Here is a 24,561-nt window from a genome sequence, read left to right on the forward strand (position 1 = left end):
TTTCTTCGAGTAAATCTTACAATAAGAACAAACAAATCGGAATACGAACAAACGGGTCACAACTTGCTCGACTGCAATCGTAGCACGCTTTTCTTGCTCTGTAATTCATTTACATAACAATACGAACTTCGTTACATAATTACGTGGCAATTTTTCATCAAAGCAAAAATCCATGATTGCAAAGAACAATAACTTGATACGATTGAACCGCAATGTATTGCAATACCTGGCAACCAACGGAAACACCGTATCGAACGATTCGCAATGGTTTGAAAAAATAGTCTTACAATATTTAATTCGTTTTCTGTTCTCGTTCGTACCATTTATTCAGCGAAATTAATTAGCATTCACATTATGGCCATAGGGTCCGCCAATGCGTTTCGATATTTCGAAGTCGAGCGTATGTATAGTGGCGTGGATGTTGAAGAAGAAAAGTGGAGGAGGCGTTGGATACACCGGTGGCCTGGTTTCTTGGGATCATGGAAGGTGTTCTCCTCGGCTGACGTGTGTAAACACTGTTGCTTGCTTGAATCTTCCTTGCTATCCTCTCTCGAGCATCGTCTTTCGTCATCTTCCCTTTTCCCGATGGTTTTCCTCCGCCTGGCTGGGGCTATCTCTGCTTTTAGTCGCTGAAAGGGCAGCATCGGTGAAAGAAAGTATTTCGGATGAAAGAGCTTTATGCCAAAGCGAAACGAAACATCGTGGTTGTGTATTGTAATTAAGTGGAGGAGCTCGACTTTTGCAATGACTTTTGTGTAATTGCTTTTCCGATCCTCTTCGTTAAAGGAGAGATTCTTTAATTGAAGAAGAGGAAAGGCTAATATTCGGAATTTAAGCAACTATTGTAATTCGTTCATGGATGATTTATTAGCAACGAAGTAACAGCGTAATGAGGGATGGAACGAATGCTAAGAACTTAATAACTTCTTTTTTGTAAAAAACATTAGGAGGAAGTTACAACGTTAAAAATATTAACAATGATTGTTTTGCGTAATTGTTTCACGTGTTAGAATTGTTCAACTGAAAATTGCGGATTCCCTCTTATTCGTTAATCTTTGTCAAAGGAACGAGCTCTTTGAACTTTCGCGTATATGAATCGCGACGAATAACTAAAGAAAGTGAGAGAAAATTACTCTTCTTAAAAAGTTATGTTACTTTCCTCTTTCTCCGAGTCGCACGCTGTGAGTTTATCAATATGCTGACGAATTATTTGATATCTGTCGCGCGATGGTAAACATGTTTGTATTCACAGGTTGTCTTCGATCGTCACCGAAGCTTGTGACCTTGATACAAGTCATTATCACGTTTCATTTTATTTTTTTTTAAGAACGTTTCAGGTTACAAACGTGTTTCAATTTTAAGCAACATCCACTTATATGGAAAAAAATCTGCTATCTTGACAGCCTCTAAGAAAGAAAAGAATTTCATAGGATCTTGGAAGAAACGTCTAGATGGCCTTTGATTTATATGAAACTTGGCAAATCGAAAATAATGGTTATTCTAAGACTTTCGTCGAGGACGTATTCGCGTCGATGAGAGCGATATTCCATGGTGACATTGCACTTGAACAAGATATCGACTTTGTATCAAGCAAGTTCGTCAGCGTGGCGGTGGCTTGTTGGCTGTGCACTGTGCTGACGTAAGTGTTCTGCAGTTTCGTTATCAGGTTGGTATAAAAAGCTTCGATAACGAGAGAATACTAGAGATTCGTCGTGCTATTGTTGGGTCAGAGCAACTCGTACACAGTTACGTTTTTTTACCAATGTGTTGTTTAGAGAACGTTTTAAATCGGTCTAAATCCATTTCTCTTATTTCGTTGATTAATTGTTTCGTCGTTTGAACCATTTTAGATGTGGAACCCGAATTATCTGGTTATTTGAACATACCTGGTCTTCTTTGATTAAATTGTTTGTCCATTCGTCAGTGAATTTTTCGGTGGTTTATTTTACATTTATTTATATTAATTTTATTATGAAGTTTATCGCATATTACAGTGTTAAGATATAGGATTATTATTGTACGAATAGAATGTAAAAACATCGTGATAACAATTAAATTTCTGATTTGACTTCCAATGAATTATTTCTGAGCCAATGTAAATTATGAAGATATAAAATTATATGTATAATTATTCCAAGCATTATCGATTCCATATCGATTCTGTGAGAGGTAGATAAAGAAATTAAAAAAATTAAGATATCGCTATGTTGCGATTTAGTATCACATAAGATACTTTAATGATATTAATTTTTATTAATAAAAGAAGAAAGCGCGTTTTTAATAATAATGATGTATATCGGTATATGCTTCGTACCTTTAACAATTTTCTCCGTAATTTATAAAATTACAGATTCAATTACGATAATTTAAAACCGAATTTTTTCATGGGCGTCTACTTCTTTTAGTTTCATTCAATATAATAGAATAGAAGAATAGAGTACAAATAGAACCCAAAACTAGAAAACGCATAAAAAATTCCGAGAAGGTAGTCCCATTTCGCTAATCGTCAAATTATTCTTAATATGACTAATATCGAATGCACAGAATCGTAGAACTTCCAATTTCAGAGAAACATCGATCTTTCTCGCATTATCATACGGCTGGCACATCAATCTATCACACTTATGTATAGAACTTCGCTATTATACTCTTGATTGATGCAATAGAGCTTCGTTCATAGCATACATCCTCTAATTAGTTTTAACTACTGTGATTTTGCATTCCTGTCCATGCCATACGAATAAACTAATAATCAAACGTTCCTTTTTGTTCCAGGTAAGTGGTATAGCAGAATTTTTATTTCTTCATCTAAACAACGCGGATTCGTGGGTGAGATAAAATTTTATTTGATAATTATCGAAAGGATTACTGCAATAAGGAGACAGCTCTGTGACTCAATAACTTGTAAAAGCCAACAAAGACCAACTTAAAATCAATCAGAACTAAAACGCTCTTTCAAACATACTATAAAATCATAGTCAACTGATAATTCATACTAACGATATTTTACATTTTTTAATGTAAAGCCTGCAATAAATACAATTTAAATATTACAGCTACCACCTTATTCCTACGAACTCTCCATTTGAGATTTATCGAAAACTTTATCTTCTTTGTATGTCTCGCGCTTTTCTATCAACTGGTTCGTTTCTCATTCATGGTCAATCCTAGCCGCTTATTTCCATGGAATCCCATTTACCGAGAACGGATCTGTTTAGCCGGGGCGACGAGCGTGATTCAATTACGTGGATGTGCGATACCGTGCTCTGCTCGAGAGGAGGCATAGTTGTACAAACACGCCATCGGTTCGTGCTCACTTCTAAGGCTCTAATGAAAACAAGTAGGTAGTAGATGTCATTCCACGGCAGTGATTCTCATTAATAGCCGGACCGAGCAGTGTAATTAACCGATTCTCTTCTCTCCTGGTAACACACAGTTGGAAGGACACAGTCGATCGTTCGGCGTAACTGTGATGCGTTTGTGAGCCAGGATCGCCCGAGAAGCTGGCAATTAGAATGGAGAACGTTGTTACCAGGCATCCGTGGAAATTGTTATAATCCCAGGTCTGGTTGAGTTACGAAATAAATAAATGCTCTCGTAACTGTGGCCAATGGGAACGGTCTCGCGCCAAGCCAGATACTTTAAATTGTCTGGCATGCAAACGCCTTTTAGATTCGATCTCCGCGACGTGATTTCGAATGTCGTTTCACGAACCGTTATATGTCTGGAGAGAAGTGTTCTTGAATTATTGAGAATATTTCTGCTGTTCTTTTTGTCCTGGCTTTTGTGGAAGAACTGGATTCTTGTGGAAGAAAAGTTTGTAATATTGTTTATTATCTGTGTAGCATATGTAGATACACAGACATTTGTACACAGCTTTTGTAAATATCTTATGTTCGTTATACGAAATATTTTGAAGTTACATTAACGCTATTATGAAAATGGCTATTCATAATTTTTTAATAAACATACGTTCGCAGTAAGCGTGTTGTAATTTCGATATACATTTTCAGATTTGTTTCAAATATCTGCCAATGTACGCGGTGAAGAAGCTCGGTTCTCATAACAGTGCTAATGAAATTTCAAAATGCTTTACATAACACACATGATATATACATAAAAGTAAGGAAACTGTTCAAATATTATACTTTCATGAGCTACTGTATCCAATAAAAATTCAATCGGCAGTAGATCTGTTAAAACGTCGCTCGCAACGAGCAGGTTAGAACGCTTTAAAAAGCGCAACCTGGATGAAACGTTTCTCTATCGCGTCACTGTAGATATCACTATGCACGCGTAATCTTCACGCCATGTTTCTTGTCCCGCTCGTTCCCTCCGTTACGCGCGCGGTTTTGTTCCAACGCGCACGCGCTCTATACCTCGCGTTCGTTTAAATAAACGTGACTTTAAGAGAGGAACTTTGGCTGGTCGCGTACGCGAAGCGAAGACATCGGCGGGCTTGGATCCTTTGACGCTTTTACTTTTCAGTTATGCGCCGGTTAGTCGCGAGCAAATCTCGGCCTGGCCGACCAAGTGGAGGCTCTTTGTTCGCCGAAGGAATTCGCTGACGACAGGTTTCGCTGGAATCGCGCACGCCTCGAGATAAATCGGCGCGCTGCCGAGCGAGCGCGCGTAATTGAAATTTGTCAACCTTAAGAGGCTTTTTGCCACGAACCGTATGGAACGGTTGGCTCGTTAGCGCGGCCCAGGGGAAAGGCTAGAGAGGGGAAGAATGTAAAAATGTTCCGCGTTATTTCAGTTCCTCTTCGGTGCTTCCTTTTTGAGACTCGTTTATTTAACCCTTTGCAGGGCGTGCTGGTTTTCGCGTGGAACGACCTCGCGTAAATTCGCGAGACACGCGGGTCGCGTTTGATCTTCGCTGAATATCACGGAAGGCATTTTTTTGTTAGTTCAAATTGAAAAGTAAGGACGAGGAATGTTACGAAATATGTATTATTTATTGAAAATATACAATTGCAATGAAGATTTTACTCTATCAATCTACTTTTACAAGGTTCGATGAATTTAAAATGAAATCGAAACACTTTCAGGATATTCAATGGTGAAATGTTGCTTTAGAATTAGGGTTAAAAAAGAAATTTCGAGTTGGAAAATTTAATTACGAATACAATCTGTGTTTGTTGAATCGGAACCATTATCTGTGTCACGAGTATGACTCGATATTATAAGATAAGGAATTAAGAAGAGGAATGTCTACGTTGATACAGAGAAGCAGGCGTACTTGTAACTTGTAACGTGGTTCACCTAAACACTTAATACAAACTCAAGCTCAAACTCACTCGAGTCTACACCGCGTCTTAATCTTAATCCAAATTTAAATTCTAATACAGATCCAGTTCAAACTAAAAGTCAGATCAATTCTAACTGTAGATCTCTATTAATCTCTTGAATTAATAACCTAGTACAAACTGGGAGATTGGAGACTGGTTAGAAAATTATACTTACGTGCTCTGTATATATCCGAAACTCCACACAATGTCAGAAATCAAGAGATAGCGAAGAATCATATTTATATCAAAGAAAATGATAACTTCTGTCAAATTGTCGATATCATCCTCCTTCAATTATATCAAAAGAGATTAATAATTATCGTAAGTGATATATTTAGCAACAATGTTAACAAGAGTACAATGACAAATAATCAGAGTGCGACTGAAAGATCTACACGTACATATCATACAAGTCATGCGCGTGTGGAAGATTAACCCGAAGCACGCAAACAATAAGAATCCAGCAGGAGTTGCATTGACGGAGGATGAAAAGGCATCCCGAGCAATAATTGTTGCGATAAATAGGCGCGTGGCTGCACGGGCAGAAGCAATGGAACAGAAAATCAGTCGGTTCTGGCTGCAGCCGTGTCGCGAAGGAGGTCGATAGAGAAAGAGGGAACAAGTACTCTTGCATTCCGATGAACAGCAAACCTAGAAACAGGAGGGACTGGCAGGGTGACAAGTCGCGAGGAGGGAGAGGAAGAAAGCGAGAGAAAAGGTAGATCGCAAGGGAAAAAGACGAGGATAGGGATAGAACGAAGGGAAAGAAAGGAAAAAAGAAGGAGAGAGTGATCTCGCAAATCAGTAGGAAGGCGGCATCGACCTCTTCTTCCGCCATCTTTGTTACTCCAACTACGTTCTTCTTCGACCGTTCTTTTTCCACCTTCCCCTGCTTGTTCCACTCGCGAGAGTCCTTTCTTTTGTGTGTGCATTGTGCGGATAATACCGGTGCTGGCTTCTTTTACGTGACTGTGGGCGAAAACGAGCCAGCAGATACCGCTGAAGAAAAAAAAAAAGAAGCGCGATCGGTATTCTCGCCCGCTCTATCCTTCTTCCTTATTTTTTCCCCTCTTCCAGTCTCTCTTCTTTCATTCTGCGCCTCTCCCCTGTCTTCCGTGCACTTTCGAAAATAGTCTAACCTAAAAATATGCGAGTACTGGAGGCGTGGCGGCTGATGGAGAGAAACTCTTTCGTTCGCCCGTAGAGAAGTCGCAGTTCGAGATTCGCCGGACTATCTCGATACGTGGACTGTATAGGATTATCGATGACTGACAACTTTTAATAATTCACCGTCACGAAAGGGGAAGACGGGTGTCGTTAATTGGATTTATCGATAACTGGGGCTCTTGTTTCACTGGGGATGAATCGAATTAATCGAAATCGAAGAATGAAACGACAAGCTGTGCATATGAGAATCAGGCCATGTGGTATAATTGTCTTCTGTCGATTTTTAGCTTCGGTTGCAATAATATTTTAGAAGTTCCCTTTGTTAAAAAAATATTATTAACTCTTGTTCTTACAAGGAAAGTAGTAAAAAGATATCTTTTGAGAAGAGATTTGATAGCAATTTAATTAAAATTAACTTTCAAACATAAAAATTTGTAATTATTTCACGTATATTTCCAGCCAAAATTCTTTTCGCTGACATATTTATTAAATGTTACATACTAGATATGAATTCAAGCAAATAAATATAAAGGGAAAGCGAAATGCTGATCGATGTTTGAAAAAGTTACATCACAAAGTGGCAGCTATTCGTCGAACGGTTGACACTTTTCTCGAATAACGATTACGTTTCAATGGGAAAAAATTAATAATTTAAAAGTCCAGTTGGCTAGTTTGTCGGTCTTATGTTTGGCTGATATTTTTTTATTACAAAAAAGCCACTGTGGTTCTTATAAACCGGCCCATTGTTAACATTTGTTTCGGCTATTGCTATAATACCATTGAATTTAGAACATTAAATTCTTGGTGCGTCAATACATATACTATAAAAAAATATTTATTGTTTATTAACGACAATGTCATTTAATTGTCCAATCAATGTATTAACAAATAAATTGCGAACAGACGTTTATCTAACAAATGAATAATCAAATTGTGCTTAACTGGATAATCAAATTTTTCTGTGTTTTAACCGGCTTTGTTCAGTTACCCATATTATTTTGGGATTTTTTAAAAACAAAAATTCATTTTATGTATTCGTTTCGGTAGACTCATACACTTATAAACACTTATGCTAAAATGTCATATACATTAAAAATAATCTTTTCTGTGTTAAAACGAATGATCAGAGACAAACTGTCAGCGTTAAAACAATGAGCGTCTTTTAAGAAATTAAGAAGTTACTTCATAATCAGTATGATATTACTAAAAAATTTTTATCTGTTTAATTCCTTGTACTATTAGCATATTATTTCATCTTGTAACTTATATGTTTCATAGGAATAGTGAGACACATATCGTTATCGCTTCGTCACCACATCCAAGTTTCTTTCCCTTGTCTTTGGTTTTCTCGCGTTGATTTTTTCTAATCTCCCCTTATCTGTATTATATCCCTAAATCGGTTCGTATTTTTCTCTATGTTCTCCCATTGTTGACGAGAACATCCACCATTTCGATACCAGAGTAATACATTGTGAATTAAAATGTTCACAGTCTCTCCACTAATCGAAGCCCGTATTACTTCCAAGAGCAATCCTGATTACCCTTGATTCAACGAAAACTCATCGTTTATATCATTTACTTCAAAGGGCAAATATGGTTCAGCTCGTAAAATTTGTTTCTCCAATTAAAAACGTTAAATGGATTCTAAGTTGGTATCAATAAGTAAGTATGGAAATTGTAACTGTTTGCTAAGATAGAACTTTAATTTTGGGAAAAGAATTTTTAGGAAAAACAAATCTCTCTTTCAAATGTTTCATTGCCCTAAACGTCTACTATCTTCCATTCTCTAAGTCAAATATTTGGAACAATTTTTTAACCAAGACCACGATAAAAATTCTTTTGAAAAAAAATGAAATACATAGAGAAATTTCACTCGAACCATGAACGGATTAGCTTGCTTATGGGGGATTAATTTTCTTGATAAAACGAGAATAAATACACCAGTTCATATTCACGGACTTAAGTCACCAAAGTATCGTTAAAATTGTCTGGTCCGGCATTCGTATTAATTGAAATGCAACACACGGAACCTAGCATGCAAAGAATGCAGCGGACGAGCATCAATTGCGCGGGTGATGTCGTGATATGAGGCTCGTCTTTATGATACCGTGTCGGACATTTAATTACAAATGCCACCTCGCCATTCTAGCTTGTCGTGATATTCGTACAATATCTGCACGCGATATCCGCGTTGTTAATATTGCCTCTCGTTTCGAAGATGCATATCACCGACTAACATTAGTGGACAGACGCTCTAGTGAATCTTCGATCCTTAATCATCGGGCTTGGCTCGTATTCAATCTAATCGCGATAATTACTTTATACGCAGGTCGAAGTTAAGCGCGAATTATCGCTTTCGAGGATATGGAACGTTGGAGCACCTAATCGTAATGTATCTAACCGTAATGAGAAGTAAAACACGGCCTACTCTATTTTCAAGTTAGATGTGCTATTAATAAGCCAATGATCACTTTGATCTGTTATTTTCTTTTTCTATGCAGTAATTAAAAATATCTACCGTAAACAAGTTTTTCAACTGATCTGCTATAATCTGGATTCTTTAGAATTCTTTAGAATTTATTTAGTCTATTCACGTTAAAAATATGCTGATATATGCTAATTTGCTATTATGTTCAAACGTTATTCCATGAATTATATTGGCAATATGAAACATAACCGTGATTCGATATTAAGCCGTTTAAATTCATATGCGGTTTAGAATAATAGTATTTGATCTATATAACTTACCTTAACATATCCAATTACGATAAACCGATCTGCTTTAATATTGTTAACCTATATACAAACATTCGATTTCAGACAAGTGTCATGTGTAAAGAGAAAAGAAAAAAGATAAGAAATTGATCGTAGAGATACCAATCTACGTTTAATTCGGAGCCATACCGTTGCGCCGACACGTCACGCTCGCGTGAAGTTTAAATTAGGTTGAGTATCACTGGCGGATTTGTAATAAGTGCAAGCGGAGCGATACAGATGCGTCGCTCTCGCAGTGGTCCCGTTTGCGCGCTCGCGCGCCTTCTCCTCCCGTCGAATCCCAGCGCACCGTGAAACCGTGATGACGCAACGGCCAAGTGTTGGTGGAGGTTGGGAGTGCGGGCGACATGTCGCGAATGCGTCTGTGTAAAAGCTTTGCTGCCAGCTGCACGGCAGCCGCTTAAGTCGCGTTCGCGACCCATCATCAAGGGTGCGAATGGTGCCCATCATTCGTATTTTTCACAAGTCATTAATTTTGTATTTTGTTAGATATGTAATTTATATATATTATGTATATACATATAATACAAGTACATACAAATGCCTTATAAATAAGTTTGAATTTGCTCCACATTACGTATCACTCCAAGAAAAGTGAAAATATTGCTAATAATCGTGTCGCCCAGGAAGCACATTGATCAACTTCATAAATTGACAAATAAGTACAGAAAAGTGATAATATTAGATACAGCGGTCTTTAAATCGATCTTAGAATTTATTATTATTTATACCACCTTTGATTATTCAGAATCTGATATTATTAATCGCGTACTTATGCAATGAAATTAACGAAAGGGTGATCAATTTACCTTTTGAAAGATTGGATTGATAATAACAATTAATGTCCGCGTTATTGACACTGATCTAAAATCACTTGTATCGATCATTGAAGCATCATTATCGACAGGTTATTTCTCTTAAAGCTTTCCTCGTCACGGCGAGAAGTTAAAGAATACTACACATGGTCATAGCGCGTAACAATACCCGTCGATCCGTCACTCACGTTGCCTTGCTGTTCTCACAGTTCACGGTGCATCATATCGACTCGGCTTCCTTCGGCCGCTGCTACACTGACAGCGTGTGTAGGACTATGGTAACTATACATGATAGACGCGTTGCGGTACATTTACCTACCGTTCAAGTGGTTGGAGGTTCTGAATCCGTGAACCTCTTTGCAGCAGTCGATGGCATCATACGGGCGGTGTAAAACAGGCAAAGAGGCAACAGTACGATCGAAACGAGCGCGAATCGGAGTCGAAGTTGTAGTCGGAATCGTGACGAGTTGTCTCGGGTCACTTCGGGTCGCCTCGGGTTCGGGACGAGCATAGCCGAACGCGTGCCTACGTGCGCGCTTTACCACGACGACGCGGCGCGGTGCGACGTGCCGTAGCGGGACGGGACAAGCGAGACGACACGAGAGGATACGAGACGAAACGAAACGAGACGATACGAGACGGAGCGGGACGGCGCGTGGCGAGGGAAACGAGGCGAAGCGGGGCGAGGCCAGTCGAACGGAGCCGAGTCAAGTCGAGTCGAGTCGAATCGGAAGGAGAGTCAGTGGCTGGCGACTCCTCGGGGCGTCAGGTTTGTGTTGTGTGGGGTTTGTTGTTCTTTCGCGCTCCTTGCAAACCACGTGCGCAGCTCCGTGACAGCTCCGTTCTAACGGACGTTCAGAATATACGGAGCTACAGTACGACACGGCGTTTCGTTTATTGTGATCGAACTCCTTGACATTTCCGAAGGAACTGAAGATACTTTTAGTCGAAAATTAAGTTTTTAAGGGAACGTTGCTCGAAGAGGACTGAAACTCGAAAGTATAAATTGTTTATAGTTATAATACACACTTTTTATATACTATCGTGAATCTAAAGTTGAAATTTTAAAAGTGGTATCGCGCGAGGCACGAGCGATAATGCATGTTGCAGATAGGCGATGTTGTTTAAACTATCGGATTCAATGTGGAATTTCTCTTCGGTATTAATACGAATAAAGTGTTGTTCCGACGATTACGAGTAGCACCGATAAATCGCAAGAACACGTTTTAAACAATCTGTAAAGATTCGTCGATATTACAAATTAAAATTTGTCACGAAGACTTGGCTACGTGCCCTCGACGGTTATCGCAGCTGAGACTTTCGTTAGCAACTCTTATCGTGCTTACGAGAATAACCTGACCGCACAGCGCAAATATTATGAATGCAGGAATCCTCAAATCGAGTTACGAGTTAAAATTGCGATGCCTGCTAATCGGGACTCAAACGTTGCGAATCTCGAAGTACATTCGGATAGAAGTGTTGCCAAGGACGAGTGAAATTCTTCGAATTTCTTGAAACTCAAATTTCCACGAATACCTATACTTCCTTCTAATCTAAGAACTAAGTAAAACTAAAGTTAACAAGAAATTAAACGAGCGAAAGTAACTCAATCGATGCGTGATTGAGTCGGCAACGTACAAAGTGAGTGGACCGTGGTAAGGTAAGAATGCAAGGCGGGTAAATTAGTTGCGGAACAGGTACGTTTGCGACAAGAAACGGAATAATAACGACTGTGGCCGGAAGAACGAGGAAACGAGAGAAGAAGAAGAGGAAGAAACAGACGGAAGGAGGTGGAGGAAGGTGTTCTCTTATTTGCAAAGCGACTGGACGTAGACGTAGATAACCACTGCGACGAGATAGAAGAGGAACGGAGAGAGGAAGTGACACGATCGTGACACGACATAGAATAGAACGAAGAGGAATCACGCATAAAGATAGAGGGGACGCAAGAAAGAAAGAGGAAGAAAGAACAAGAGAAGAAACGAGTTTGGCAGAACGAGAACGAAGGAAGGAAAGAACGATCTGTTAGAGCAAGGGAAGGGAGCGAAGAGAGAGAAGATTTCTGGGCACGCGCACTCCACCTGCTAGCGTGTAGTGGCACGCGCCATATCCACCCCCTCCGCTGCCGTGGACGTTCCCTTCCCCTCGCCGCGCGGCAACGCCGCACTCCACCGGCCCCTCTCTCGCCGCAGTCCCTCTTTGGCGTTACCTCCTGGTTCTACCGCAGCCGTCGCCGCCACCGCCACCGCCACCGATTCTTCCCTCCCCTTTCCCTCCTGCAGTCCCCCTCCCCTCGTCCGACTACCCGACATACCCGCTCGATCTCCCCTCGTTCCTCGGTGCCTCTTCTCCTCCCGCGGGAATCCCCTCCCGTGCGCCCCTCACGCGTGCCACGATTTCGAGACCGGGACGCGCGGGAGTCAATCGCTCGCGGACTTCGATAGGACGAGCACCATAGAGGTCCTTGCTCTTCCTCTCTTAGAACGCCTCTCTGTCCGAGCGCGTTCTTCGTGCCTCGTGTCACTACGATCTCGTGTGCTTTCCGCGTTCTCGATCTTCTCCTGACTCTGTTTTCTTTCTATCGCTCCGCTTCTTCCTTTCGTTTCTTCTATATCTTAGAAACGAAAGTTTGGTCGGATTTTGAGATGGAGAAATTTCGGAATATATCGCGACGCAGTTTCACAACTGTTGCATAGCACCGAGTGTGGCTGATTCGAGTAAAAAGAAGCATAAACGCACTTAGAGAAGACAGCAGAGCGAACAACACGTTGCGTGACGTGCCTCGGGACACCGCGTGGTCGTCGAACGAGAAGCGCGAGTACCTTTCAGTAGTCGGAAGCCTGGCATTCAAAGTTCACAGTGAATTTTCACGATCGGCTCGGTAGACGTGATCGTAACACACGGGGGCAAAAAAAAGGGTTAGCCGTCCGCAAAGAGCTGCCGGCCGATGTTTGCGTATGAAAAAACCCAGTCGTCCTCTTCCACCTCTTCCTCTTCTTCTTTCCGGCGTTCGCCTGCTGGCAGGGGGGCAACGTGCCGGTCGATCGCTGTATAAAGAACAAAGGGCCAACGGCGATACTAACGACGACGAAGACGACGACGAGGAAGACGAGGAACGAGGGCGGCGACAACGACGAGGAGAAGAACGTGGGAAGGGAAAAACGTAAGAAGGAGGAAGGAAAGCGGACGAGAAAAATAAAGAGTGGGGGGCTGACGCGTGCTACTACCGCTGTTACTTCCAACGCAACAAAAATAGTTCAGTCTCGGCGGTGGAGGAGAGATAGCCAGCGAACCAAAAGAGAAGGGAGATAGTAGTGCCAGAGGAAAGAATAGGAATATCGGAGTTATCGTAATATACACACGCACACGTGTAGCTTGCGCGTTATCAACGTAAGGAGACCACGTATAATACGAGCGGCTGTAGTGAGTGCAACTTTCGGTGTGCTGATGACGCATTCGACAGTGAGAAAGAGCGAGAGCAGGCTACTTTCGAGATAAACACGAGACGAGATTCGTCACGAACGAAAATAAAACGGAGATAAATTAGGGCCCGAATCGTGCGTGGAGCGAACAAGACGGAAGAAAAAAAAGAAGAATTTTATTCCTGACGAGAGGAAGATTTGGCATTCCTCCCGTTCCCTGTAGTGCCAGCAGTGACAGAGAGTGATGCGCGCGCGATCAGCTGTTCGAAGCCGCGACGTGCACCGTGCTTCTCTCTCGTTTGATCGATTGTCGTCCGTTGTAAATTTTTGATACGATATTCGTCGAAATTCGATCGATCGAACTTCGATCGCGACGGCCATCACGCTTCTCGTCTTCATATGCGTGTTTCGAGTCAATGTTCCCGAACTACCTGTTGACGATTTACGAGGGAAAATCGACGCGGTCTGTTTCGACTTAATTTAACAGTCGTGCTGTTGTTGGAGGTAACGTGGACAGCTTGGTTCTCATTATTCATTCAAGAGTTTATTCGTAACAGTTGATTCAGTGGTATCATCGTGACATGGCACAAAAACCGTCTAAGTAACTTCCCTTCTTGTCGGTCATTGTGTTAGTAAATACAAGAACCACTGAAGATCGGTATATTACAGAAATCGTTGTTATCATGTGTTCGATAGCATTTCGCGGGAACAGTGTGAAATCTTTCGCTCGGACGTGTGTATTACCGGTTGAAGAACATTAACGTGCAAAAAATTGGTGGCGTGCTTCACAAGTATTTAGTCATTGGAAGGAAATCGAATATGCGACTGGTGAAACTTTTGGTGGTGGTGCGGCGCGCCGAGTGTTTTTCGGAGTGAATGTTATCGAGACGTTGTTAGTATACGTCTTATCTGTCGCTCGCATCAGTGGAGTGACAGAGAAAAAGAGGAAGAGGAAGAGGGGGAAGGAAAGAAAGAGACTCGACGGAGTTCGGAGGTCACGGAACCGTTGGACGATATGCGGCACGCAAACTCGTTTCGACGAGCTGAGAATTTCGGCCCGCGGATCCAAGCAGCGCGCTCGCGTCGTCCGGACGCCAATAGCGGCGTGAAACAGTGGTGATATGCTGGTCGAGGGACACGGGAACGTCGATTCTATTCCCGGCGTCTTTTTCTCGCCGGTTGCGTGACGTTCGACTGGCGGCGAGGAACAGAGTATTATAAACCGTACGCGGTGACGTTCTCGAGCGCGCGCGCGCTAACCTCTACTTCACTGCTGGTGTGATAGCTAGTCAAAGTGATCGGAAGGGCATTACGTTTATTATACGGGCATCGGAGCAGTTACATCGTGTACAATAGAAGTAACGTAGTAAGAATCAGAGGCTTCAATGTAAAGTGTTAAGCTGTAAAGTAAAAAAAAGAAACTAGAGATATATCGTACATGTATATCTTTTCTAGAACAACGCACGATTAATAACCGCAACAAAGGTGAAAGAATCGTTCTCATTCAACAAGAAATGATCGAATTATATCGTTGTGAAAGAAATATCTGAGCGTACTAGTGACTTTTTCGCCACCTATTTGTTGTGTATGCGCCGTTACGGGACTTGCAAGTTCGGTTTGGTTACGCGCGAAAGAAAGTTGTTGTCGGTGGTGGCGCGCTGGTGGTGGTTCAAGCGTCTCCGGAAAAGCGCGGAAGACACGACGAAAGCGAAAGTACAGCGGTTACGTTGGCGCGTTCCAGAAAATGACCTTCAAGTTCCGCTGAGAATCTTCCATAATTCAAACAGTGAAGAGAAAGATGTATTTGTAACGACGACAACTGTTAACGCGTATCATCATCGTGTGAAAAAGAGGACATATTCGCCGATTAACGATAGTGTATTAGTGCAGATATTCCAGCAACAAGAAGAAGCCATCGGAGGAGGGGCATGGTGGGCACCCACCAACCAGGGCCACAGGCCCGGGTGGCCCCCCTGTAACAAGGAAATCTCTCGCTATCGAGCCGTTCGTGCTTCATTACATTGCCTGGAATGATGGTATGCCTATTTGAAAATAATATTTCTTATCTATAGTCACTACGTGGCGCGCGTGTGTCATCGTTTGTTTTGAGTCTAGCGTGACTAACTCTTAAGTGTATTCAGTCGGACTATTACCTACTCTCTTGTATTTTGTGTGTTTGCTGACAAATCTAAATATTACCTTTTTAACGGCCTTTTACGCGATTGAATGGTTAATGTTCAGTCGTTGTTTTGAAAGGTTTAAACTACTATAATTCTCTGTTTCTAAATCTGTTTTTGTTTTTCTTTCTGTTTTTCTTTTTCTTTTTTTTTTAATGTGAGGTTAGAAACATTTGCAATTTTAACAATTGATCGTTAATATTTATTTTATTGATAATAATTGATGATAAGAATAACGAGCATATTAGCAATTTGTAGTGCACAGTGAATGCACAAGTTGAATTTCTAATTCTGAGAGGGAAGAGTTAATTGAATTTAAATGTCAGAATCGTTCATAATTTAATACGTAGTTTAGAATAAAGGGATCGGTATTAAAGGGGTTCAAGTTTGGCGAAAAATAACGACTCACGAACAAGTTTTTCTACTGGCTTCCAATAGCAACGTAGATAAAAGATATCGATTCGTGAATTTTTTTGTTTATCTCCAACCGTGTCCGCAACTTGGAGCGCGCACGAAATGTCACCAGATAACGGAAGTTCCGGGGCGATAAAAATGATTCAACTCCGAAAAATCGACGGAAAGTCGCGTTCGTCTCACCGAAACGATGCTGGTGTATCTGCGATCATCCATACATTCGATCCTTTTTCTCTTAAAACGACACTGGTTGAAATCTATTACATGTCTTACCCACGCGATAGGCACTCTAGAAGATTCAAAGAAACCGGAAACGTCTGACAGCCATAACTGTATTGCACCACGTACACCAGTTGTTTGTATTGAAATTGCGGTGCGTGTCTCTTCGAGCATAACACGGACGTATTTACTATACCGTGACTTTGTACACCGGTACTCGTCGATGATCGAATACAAATATAATATATGGGGACTATGGTGGTGGATTTCAAATAATTTTAATACCTTGGAAGTTTTAAGAACCTTATTTCATTATATTATATATAATTATAATTTATTTATATAATAATTACTTTTCTTTGCAAAATTAACTGTCAAGCTTCTTAGACTGCTAAAAAAATTTTGCAAAAATCGCGATACATATCAAAATGCACTTGAAATCATTCACAGATATAACGATCTAACTTTTAGGCAAGAGAAATTAAAAAATATGACGTTCCTCCTATTGAAAATCAAAGTAAGCAAGGAAGCAAGAGAGAAAGAGATGCAGTGGTTATTGATTTAGTTGTAGTTAGGCCGTTGGCTTCGCCCTCCGCCCGAGAAGCGTCAAGATCGCATGCACATGCACACACGTAGAACAATAGATCGACTGTCGTCTAACGGCATTCTAGCGGTCGGACGACCGATAATAGGGGCATCCAGTGCGAGCGCTCTGCGGACATTCCGCGTTTCTCTGTCCCAGGCGCACCGGTTCCGTTGCACTAATGACTGGTTCGCGATCCGGGGCGTTAGTCGGGAATCGGCCCATCCCGGACGATGCGGTTTTCCACGGTTCTTGAAAGCCGTTCGTTGCTTCTCAACGGACGACAGACAGGTTCACGTATATGACTATATTATACGAATTTTCTTTCTCAAAGTATTGATTTTACCTTTCAAATAATTTGTATACATTTTTAATACTGTTTCCAAAGTATGGAAACTAAACTCAACAAATTAAAATCGTCACAATTAATGCCTGACGATTAACATTTAAATACTTGTTAATGCTTTATGGTCAGAAGTTGTTCTTTGATATTGTAACAATTACGATAAATGCTTTATTCTAATCAATTCCTATATACTTTTTCATTTTCTGTAATATTTAATATTTCTTTTATATCTTACTTCATAACAATATGCTAAAATTGGAGTAACTAAGACAATATACACATTTAAGTATCTGTGACCCATGAAATGGCTTCTGATATTCAAATGAATTTCTACAGATATATTCTCAAAATATGAATAATCTAAACATCTAACAATAAGCCGTGCTTTTATTGCGCTTGAAATGTAAAGCATTCGAAAAGAAAATCATTTTGATATGCGGTGTAAAGCGAATGGCGATTAGCCAATCCGCAAAAACGACGGTCGCGTGTTCTGTTTGGCGAAGGGGTTGCACGGTGGGACGTTGTCGCGCGCGCGGCCAGGCGCGTCCCGATTCCGGCGTGTCATAACAGGGGAATGAGCTCTCCGCTCGGGTGGCCGGCTCATGGCTGCGCCACGGAATTATTTATACCGCTTGATTACACGCGTTGCGACGAGCCGCGCCGAACAGACGACGGAAACGACCGAAAGCTCGCTCGGAGGCTCTATGCGAGCCACGCTCACCGTGCTATCGCGCACGCATCGTTCTATCGGGCATCGATGCGAGGAATCCGACATACTTTGCTCTCCTTCGCGATATCGAACAGACGATAACGAGGACGACGTACATCGGGAATGAAAGAAATAAGGGACGACGGAAAAGAGACTGCTTTTACGGTTGAATTGTCTCGTGCGCTTTTCCCCCTATATTCTTTCATCTATCGATTTTTATAGTATAGAGAATTCTGGACATTAATTTCCACGATATTGTCCAATTTGGCGAATAATTTTTCTTCTTGAATGTAGATATACTTCGTGAAAAGTTTCTTGCGAAGTATTAGTAGTATCTCATATTGTAATCCACTGCATGAAGGCGCGAAAGTGAAACGCGTGCGCTCACACGGAAACGGTATCGCCTAAATAAAGTTTTAAGGACATTTTAATATTTATGGACACAGGAGGGTCGCGTTTCGGACGCTCCAGTTCGCGAATGCACGACCAGTAATAAACCTGTTTGCCGGCCGCGGTGTAATTTATTTTAGAAACACGTGGGTGGTCATCGGGAGAGAACGAATTTATTCGGTCGAATCGCGAAGAAGTTGATAACAGGTCTGTCGGTATCCTTGGTAATTTATTGGTTCTTTTCTTCTCGGTTGGTTCGTGTAGTTTCCGTTTCATTCTATTCTGTATCATATTTTACTTATTTTATTCCTTGTGGATTAACAATGACAAAAAATAGAGGTAGTTTACGTTTATATTTTTGCATCGATGATATTTATATAATTACATAACTGTTTCTCTGTTATATGAAGATCAAGGTTTCCTTGGAACCTTGGAACTAGGTCAAGAAATTATATCGAAATGGTTAGATGTAGAAAAATAAGAATCGTGCCAAGTATTCGTAGGTTCTTCATGCCGATTTTACGTGAATAATATGCCAAACTATGCTCTTATTCACCCAAGAGGAATTACCTAATAAAATTAATCATACGTATGTGTGCCACTTGTGACTCACGTGACATAATTTCTGTTAAATTTCTCGAATCGTATCTTCGTGTACAAGATTCGGATGAATCAGATGCGTATTTCCTGTGTATTTTCTACAAATACGTCGTAACAAGATCGGTAGCTACTCGATGACTATTAATTCTCTTGGTACGCGCGGAGTCCCGTAATTCTCGATTCGAAGTACCGAAATACGCCCGGTTGACCTTGCCGCGTTATTAGGCTACGCTTTAAACAAGATTTCAGCGTCTTGCTGTTCTGTCGATAGCTCGGGTGTCTGTGCCGATATATTTAGCTTCGTAGCAGGGTATCGCGGATCGACGATGCAGAGGGGCGAATCTCACTCAAAAGGCGATAGACAGCGTTAGAATCGGCTTTTGCAAATACACGTACTCGCGCGAATAAATGTCGCTTTGCAGAATATTTGCTAATATAATAATTTTCAACATTTAAGTTTGAAATATTCTTAACATTCTACAAAAATCGTCAATGTTATACATTGCCCGTACATGTATTAACAAGAAAAATGTATGTACCTACCTATATGACGATAAAGTGTATCTATAAATATATGAATATTATCTAGAATATGTGACATTGAATCAGGCAGCTAAGGTTTTTATCATTGAAACCATCTGATTGTTTTTAGCTCTTTCAACATTCTAGGAAAGTCGAGTTCTACATTTATGAATTATTGGCATCTCATTGTGTATTTTTGCAGCTTCGATACTCCCATTGCAGATTCATGGAATTTTCCAAGCTGGTACATACCATTTATCCGGTGATACATTATTTTGTCCGATCCGTTTTATAATTACAGTTTATCTTCGGATAACGCTTCCTCAGGTGTCTATTTGCTATAGAACGTTTTAGGGTAATCCGATGAGATTCTGATGGAACGTTTACAAGGTCATAATCATGCTTCTTTTTTGTTGTATTTGGTAAAAGAAAATCTTGTTCTCTTCGCTTTTAAGCTGTCCAACGATATCATGATAACATGAAAGAATGATCTAGGTCACCGAGACTTTCTGGCCTCTTCCTTTTGATCGAACTGAAGGTTAGAGAGATATTTCTTTTTTTTAATTCATTCAGCGCGAATTGCTATAAAATGATCATATCCAAAATATACTAGAGTCTTCGAACCCTTCCCCTTATTATATTGTTTAGTTAATTCATCGGTATTTAAAATATCCAATCTGTTATTTCAAAGTTGGAGAAAAGTAGAATTTTATCGATTTCCTTTCTGCCATCTTTGCCTTTCCTCGTGTAATTTAGAATATCATATCGATATTTCGTGACACTCTGTATATTATAACTTTATTTAAAAACTAACTTTATAATAAATATTTCAACGTATATTGAGAAATAAGAAAAGTGTTAGACAGGACATACATAAATACCGCGTGCTCTGAAAAGACACATAAAATTTATATCCACACCTCTGCCCAATCTTTCTGAAATATTCTGTAATAAAAATCTCATAAAAAATAAAAATCTCCGAGGTCACATCTAGAAATCCAAGATCATATGTCAGAAATAACTTTAATCAAATGATACCGATCCGTATGTATCGCGTCAGCCGCAGACATTCTTCGCGGTGCACGCGTCTGGGGCGCACCGTAACTTGCGCTGGCGTCATTCAAAGTGTTTTCTCTTGTTGGTCACTCGGTTTCCCCGCTCCTCTACTCCGATTTCCGCGACGAACATCGTTGTCGTCCGGTCGAGTGTTTGCGCGCGCCGCTCCTCGCGACGCGGTCGCACGTTTTATGACCCGATAAACTACCGTGTTCCTCAGCTAATTTTCACTGTGACGAAAAGTCGTTCCGGCCATGAATCTTAACCAGCCCAGAAATATCGCGGCCTGCGATTGCAGTGATTTCTTTCTCCATCCTTCTCCGTGATGTTTTTAAAGAATATTCTTAACGTGCGGATTAGGTGATTCGAAGAACGACGTGGATCAGAGATAAAGACTTGTATCTAAAGTTTAGACACGTCAGAGTCCAAGATCGGCGCGTTACTAAGAAGAAAGTCGAACTTGACGGTTCTTTGAAATTTCTTGAATGTAAGGGCGCTCAGAATATTAAGTGGGCCTTATGAATTCCGATTAATAAATTTTTATTATATGATAGCTTATTATGTGGTACATATCCTTTTATTGTTACAATCGGTATCGAAACGGTTTAACACGTTAACTGGATTCCTGTTGGTCCTGAATCAATGCGTGTTTCCATAATGTAAAAAAGATCACAGAAAATTTTAGAATACTTTCCTAATAATCTATGTAAAGTATACACAAGGTTTTACGATATAGGAGAAAATCCTACATGAAAGTTATTGATTACGATACGATACATTTATTTAGATAACGAAGATCCAGTAAAAAGCGAACGTGTTGACCTAAAATACTACAGTAATATTCCAATTACACAACTCATTACAACAATCGACCACAAAATTTCAACTACTAAACGAATTAACTTTCGCTTATCATCTCACTTATTATCCTGATCCAATGCTCCTTCGTACTCATCCCCCAAACTCTCTCAAACCATTCCAGTGCCAGCCCAGTAACCGAACCAAATACTAATATCACTTTCAGAGCCAGAATCACGCGTTTTCAATCATACTATCGCACGAAACGTCGCGTAGGTATCTCAGCGTCGTAAAGACGGTTTATTGGTTCCTCGGTTTTTTCTCGAAGGGGTAAACGGAGCACAGACGGTAAGGGGTAAAAGACAGAGGACGAAGGGTGAACGGCTGATAGGGGTGAAGAGCCGAATAGAGGTGGCCGAGAAACGTTCGCACGAAAGCTTCTACCCGCTTAGCTTTCCTTCTCGCGAGGACTCGAGCGTAGAGAGCAGGGTGGAAAAGGAGAAGAAAGGGTCGACGAGGTTGCGGAGGGCGGAGGACGCGTAAAACCTCCGGCCACAGATCGATAGGGAAGGTCGGAGGTGTGTCGTGTCTGTTAGACTTTGGCTCGAACTCGCGATTACGTAGCCAACCTTTGCCGTGCTCGCTCCTCGTGTCGCGCGCACCGACCACGAGGAATCGGTCGAAAGCTATCTGGAAAATCCAACTCTGCCACGCTAAACGCCGTCAACTGGCCTTTTATCCTATGTTCGACTATATTGATCACAAAATTCTCGCGGTATCGCTGTTTGATCGACCGTGATTATGCTCGATGTATGATGTCCAAGGGTTGATGTTCTTAAATGCTTTCGTGTGTGGGGAGGACTGTGTGGAAACGATTGGGTGTTTGATTCTTGGATAGTGAATATTGGCGGAAACATGTGGTTGTTATGTGCTGAGATTAGGGATGGCGTTGGTATTGAGTTATAGTTTCGAAATTTAGGGTTTAAGTTCGATTATGTTGTATTATGTTTATGTACTATTTTTTCCTTGTTTAGTTTGAATGTTTTGATTTTTCTTCAATATGCTGGAGAATATGGGATATCTTATTCAAGTAGAGATTTAATTTCTTTTTTGAAGTAACGTGGCTATATATATTAGATATGTATTTAGTGAAATCATTAATACAAAAGAATAAGAGAGTGATATCATTTATGTCATTCTTTTGTAGTGGTTAATTAAGAGATTCTTTAATTCCTCCAAACAATATAACTTTACTCGTTTATTTTATACACGTATCATAAGAGGAAAGTCGTAAATATAATGTTGTAATAAAATCAATTTAATAAACACAGATAAATGATACATTCTCCATGAAGATAACAACTAGGTAATCTTGAAAATGAAACAGTTTAAACCACATAAATATTTCGTTGATTACCACGATACAATTCCACGTAATATACAGAATAGCTCTTTTTGACAATCGAACCAGCTATTTCAAATCGATATTGTATTAGTAGGAGAACTATAAATCACGTGTTCGTTATAACCCATTGAGACCCGATGAAAAGTATCGAGAAAAAGTTATCTTTGCGTCACTTGTCACGTCACTCACCACTTGTCAATAACAATTATAAATTCGTAGAAAAACTGTAGTACATGGCATGAAATCTATTCACTGACGCTGTTTGATATGTAAAGCATTAAGCACGTTGAGTTAGATTTGGATTGCGGACCAATAATAATAAAATGTTAAACACGATTTAGACGAAAGAATTGACCTAACGCTCCACTTTCTTATTATTGCTTTATCACAGCAAACCAGCGATCAATAACCAAAACAATTTAATGTTAATAATGACATATAAATCATCTAATCAAGCACACGACATTGATAAAAAAAAATCTCATCTTACTTTTCAATCTGCAAAAATTAGATACCACTAGAAGCATTAACCTATTAAGTGTCGAGGATTAGTGCTCCTTATCAAAGGATTAATTGAAATGAAATCGTGTGAGAAATCACTTGTGCGCTGAAACATGAGCGTTCGCAGCTGATTTTTACTTAAGCGGTGGTATCTGTTCGAGCGAAAGCGCGGCTGAAAGTGATTTTATTGGAATAACGTTATCTCGGGCAGGGGTGACGAGGAGTCAAGCGGTTTATCGGTGACAAAACGTGTTGTGGGAATTCTGGCGCTAATATCGGCGGAGAACGAGCTCTCCGTGTCGGCCGTCGGGTATCTTTAATGTTTTCATTGCCGACGTCGACGAAATAATCGGCGCGCGTTTATCTGGCCTCGCGGCGACGCGCACCGTACACTTTTAATCGGTGTACGCGCGCGCGACTATTCACTCGTTAGCTCGTGTTCGACCGTGGCTAATTTATTCGCGTGAAGAAAAAAACGTGGAAAACAGGACGATGACGATCTATCTGATAACGATCTTGTCAATGTTGACCTTTTAAGCAAGTTCGTTGCTTACATGAATATTCTCAGTAGGGAAATTATTGATGACGTAGTGGAAGAATTTCGTAGTCTATGCAAAAATACGAAACGTGTATATTTCTGAAGTTTTGTTGTGTTTGATATAGGTGCAATAGGAAATTGGCTGTTTAAATTCTGTTGCATGCGATAGATTATAGTATATAATTTGAGAAAACACGCATTTAGTTTGAAATTGACTGAGAATATAAGTTTTTCAATAATTCTCACTAATTTGAAGTAAATCAGTTATAAAGTATCTATATGTGATAGTTCGAGTAATCTCCAATTGAAAATTTTGCAGATTACTCTTCTTCTTCTATTACTGATATACTATTGAATAATCAGCTTGTAGAAAGCAAAAATGCATTTTCGTAAGCGTTTGCGTGCCACCATGTTTATTTAAACATATCGATTTCCTTAATCCAATGTTCAATATCGTATCATGAAACTACGAATATTTTGATTCAAATGAAACATACAACACGAAACACAAGGAGAAACGTTCTATTAAAGAACGTACGTATATTTCTTATGCCATTTATATAACCACTGAATACTTCACGATTTAGTTTCTGATGCTCTTTACATAAAACTCTAAAATTGACAGAATATTATTATGTAGTTGCTTTCGGGCGAAGAATTATCATATCAATTTCTTTTTACCAAAGAACTATCAAATCGGTTTCCTTTCAACCAATTACCATATTCGTATCTTCGAAGAAAACTTTGCAAAAAAAAAGAAAAAGAAAACGACGAGCACGTGGCGCAAGGCGTGCTCTTTCGTCGTTACAAATGCAGCGTTATCGATCAAGTAT

The 24,561-nt window shown here is 40.3% G+C and overlaps 1 protein-coding gene across 5 annotated transcripts in view; it reads left to right on the forward strand.

The window, feature by feature from the left end:
• Positions 1–24,561, forward strand: part of mam (neurogenic protein mastermind) — a 249,779-nt gene that overhangs the window by 112,172 nt on the left and 113,046 nt on the right. For 2 of the 5 annotated variants that reach the window (XM_033345480.2, XM_033345481.2), the window contains exon 1: positions 12,648–15,506. The exons of the other annotated variants lie outside the window; for them this stretch is intronic. In XM_033345480.2, the coding sequence (XP_033201371.1) occupies positions 15,501–15,506 (6 nt within the window). In that variant the 5' untranslated portion in view covers positions 12,648–15,500. Of the gene's footprint in view, positions 1–12,647; positions 15,507–24,561 lie in introns of those variants that run through there. 5 annotated transcript variants of the gene reach the window in all.

The sequence above is a fragment of the Bombus vancouverensis genome, chromosome 2 (genome assembly GCF_051014615.1).
Source record: "Bombus vancouverensis nearcticus chromosome 2, iyBomVanc1_principal, whole genome shotgun sequence".
Classification (NCBI taxonomy): domain Eukaryota; kingdom Metazoa; phylum Arthropoda; class Insecta; order Hymenoptera; family Apidae; genus Bombus; species Bombus vancouverensis.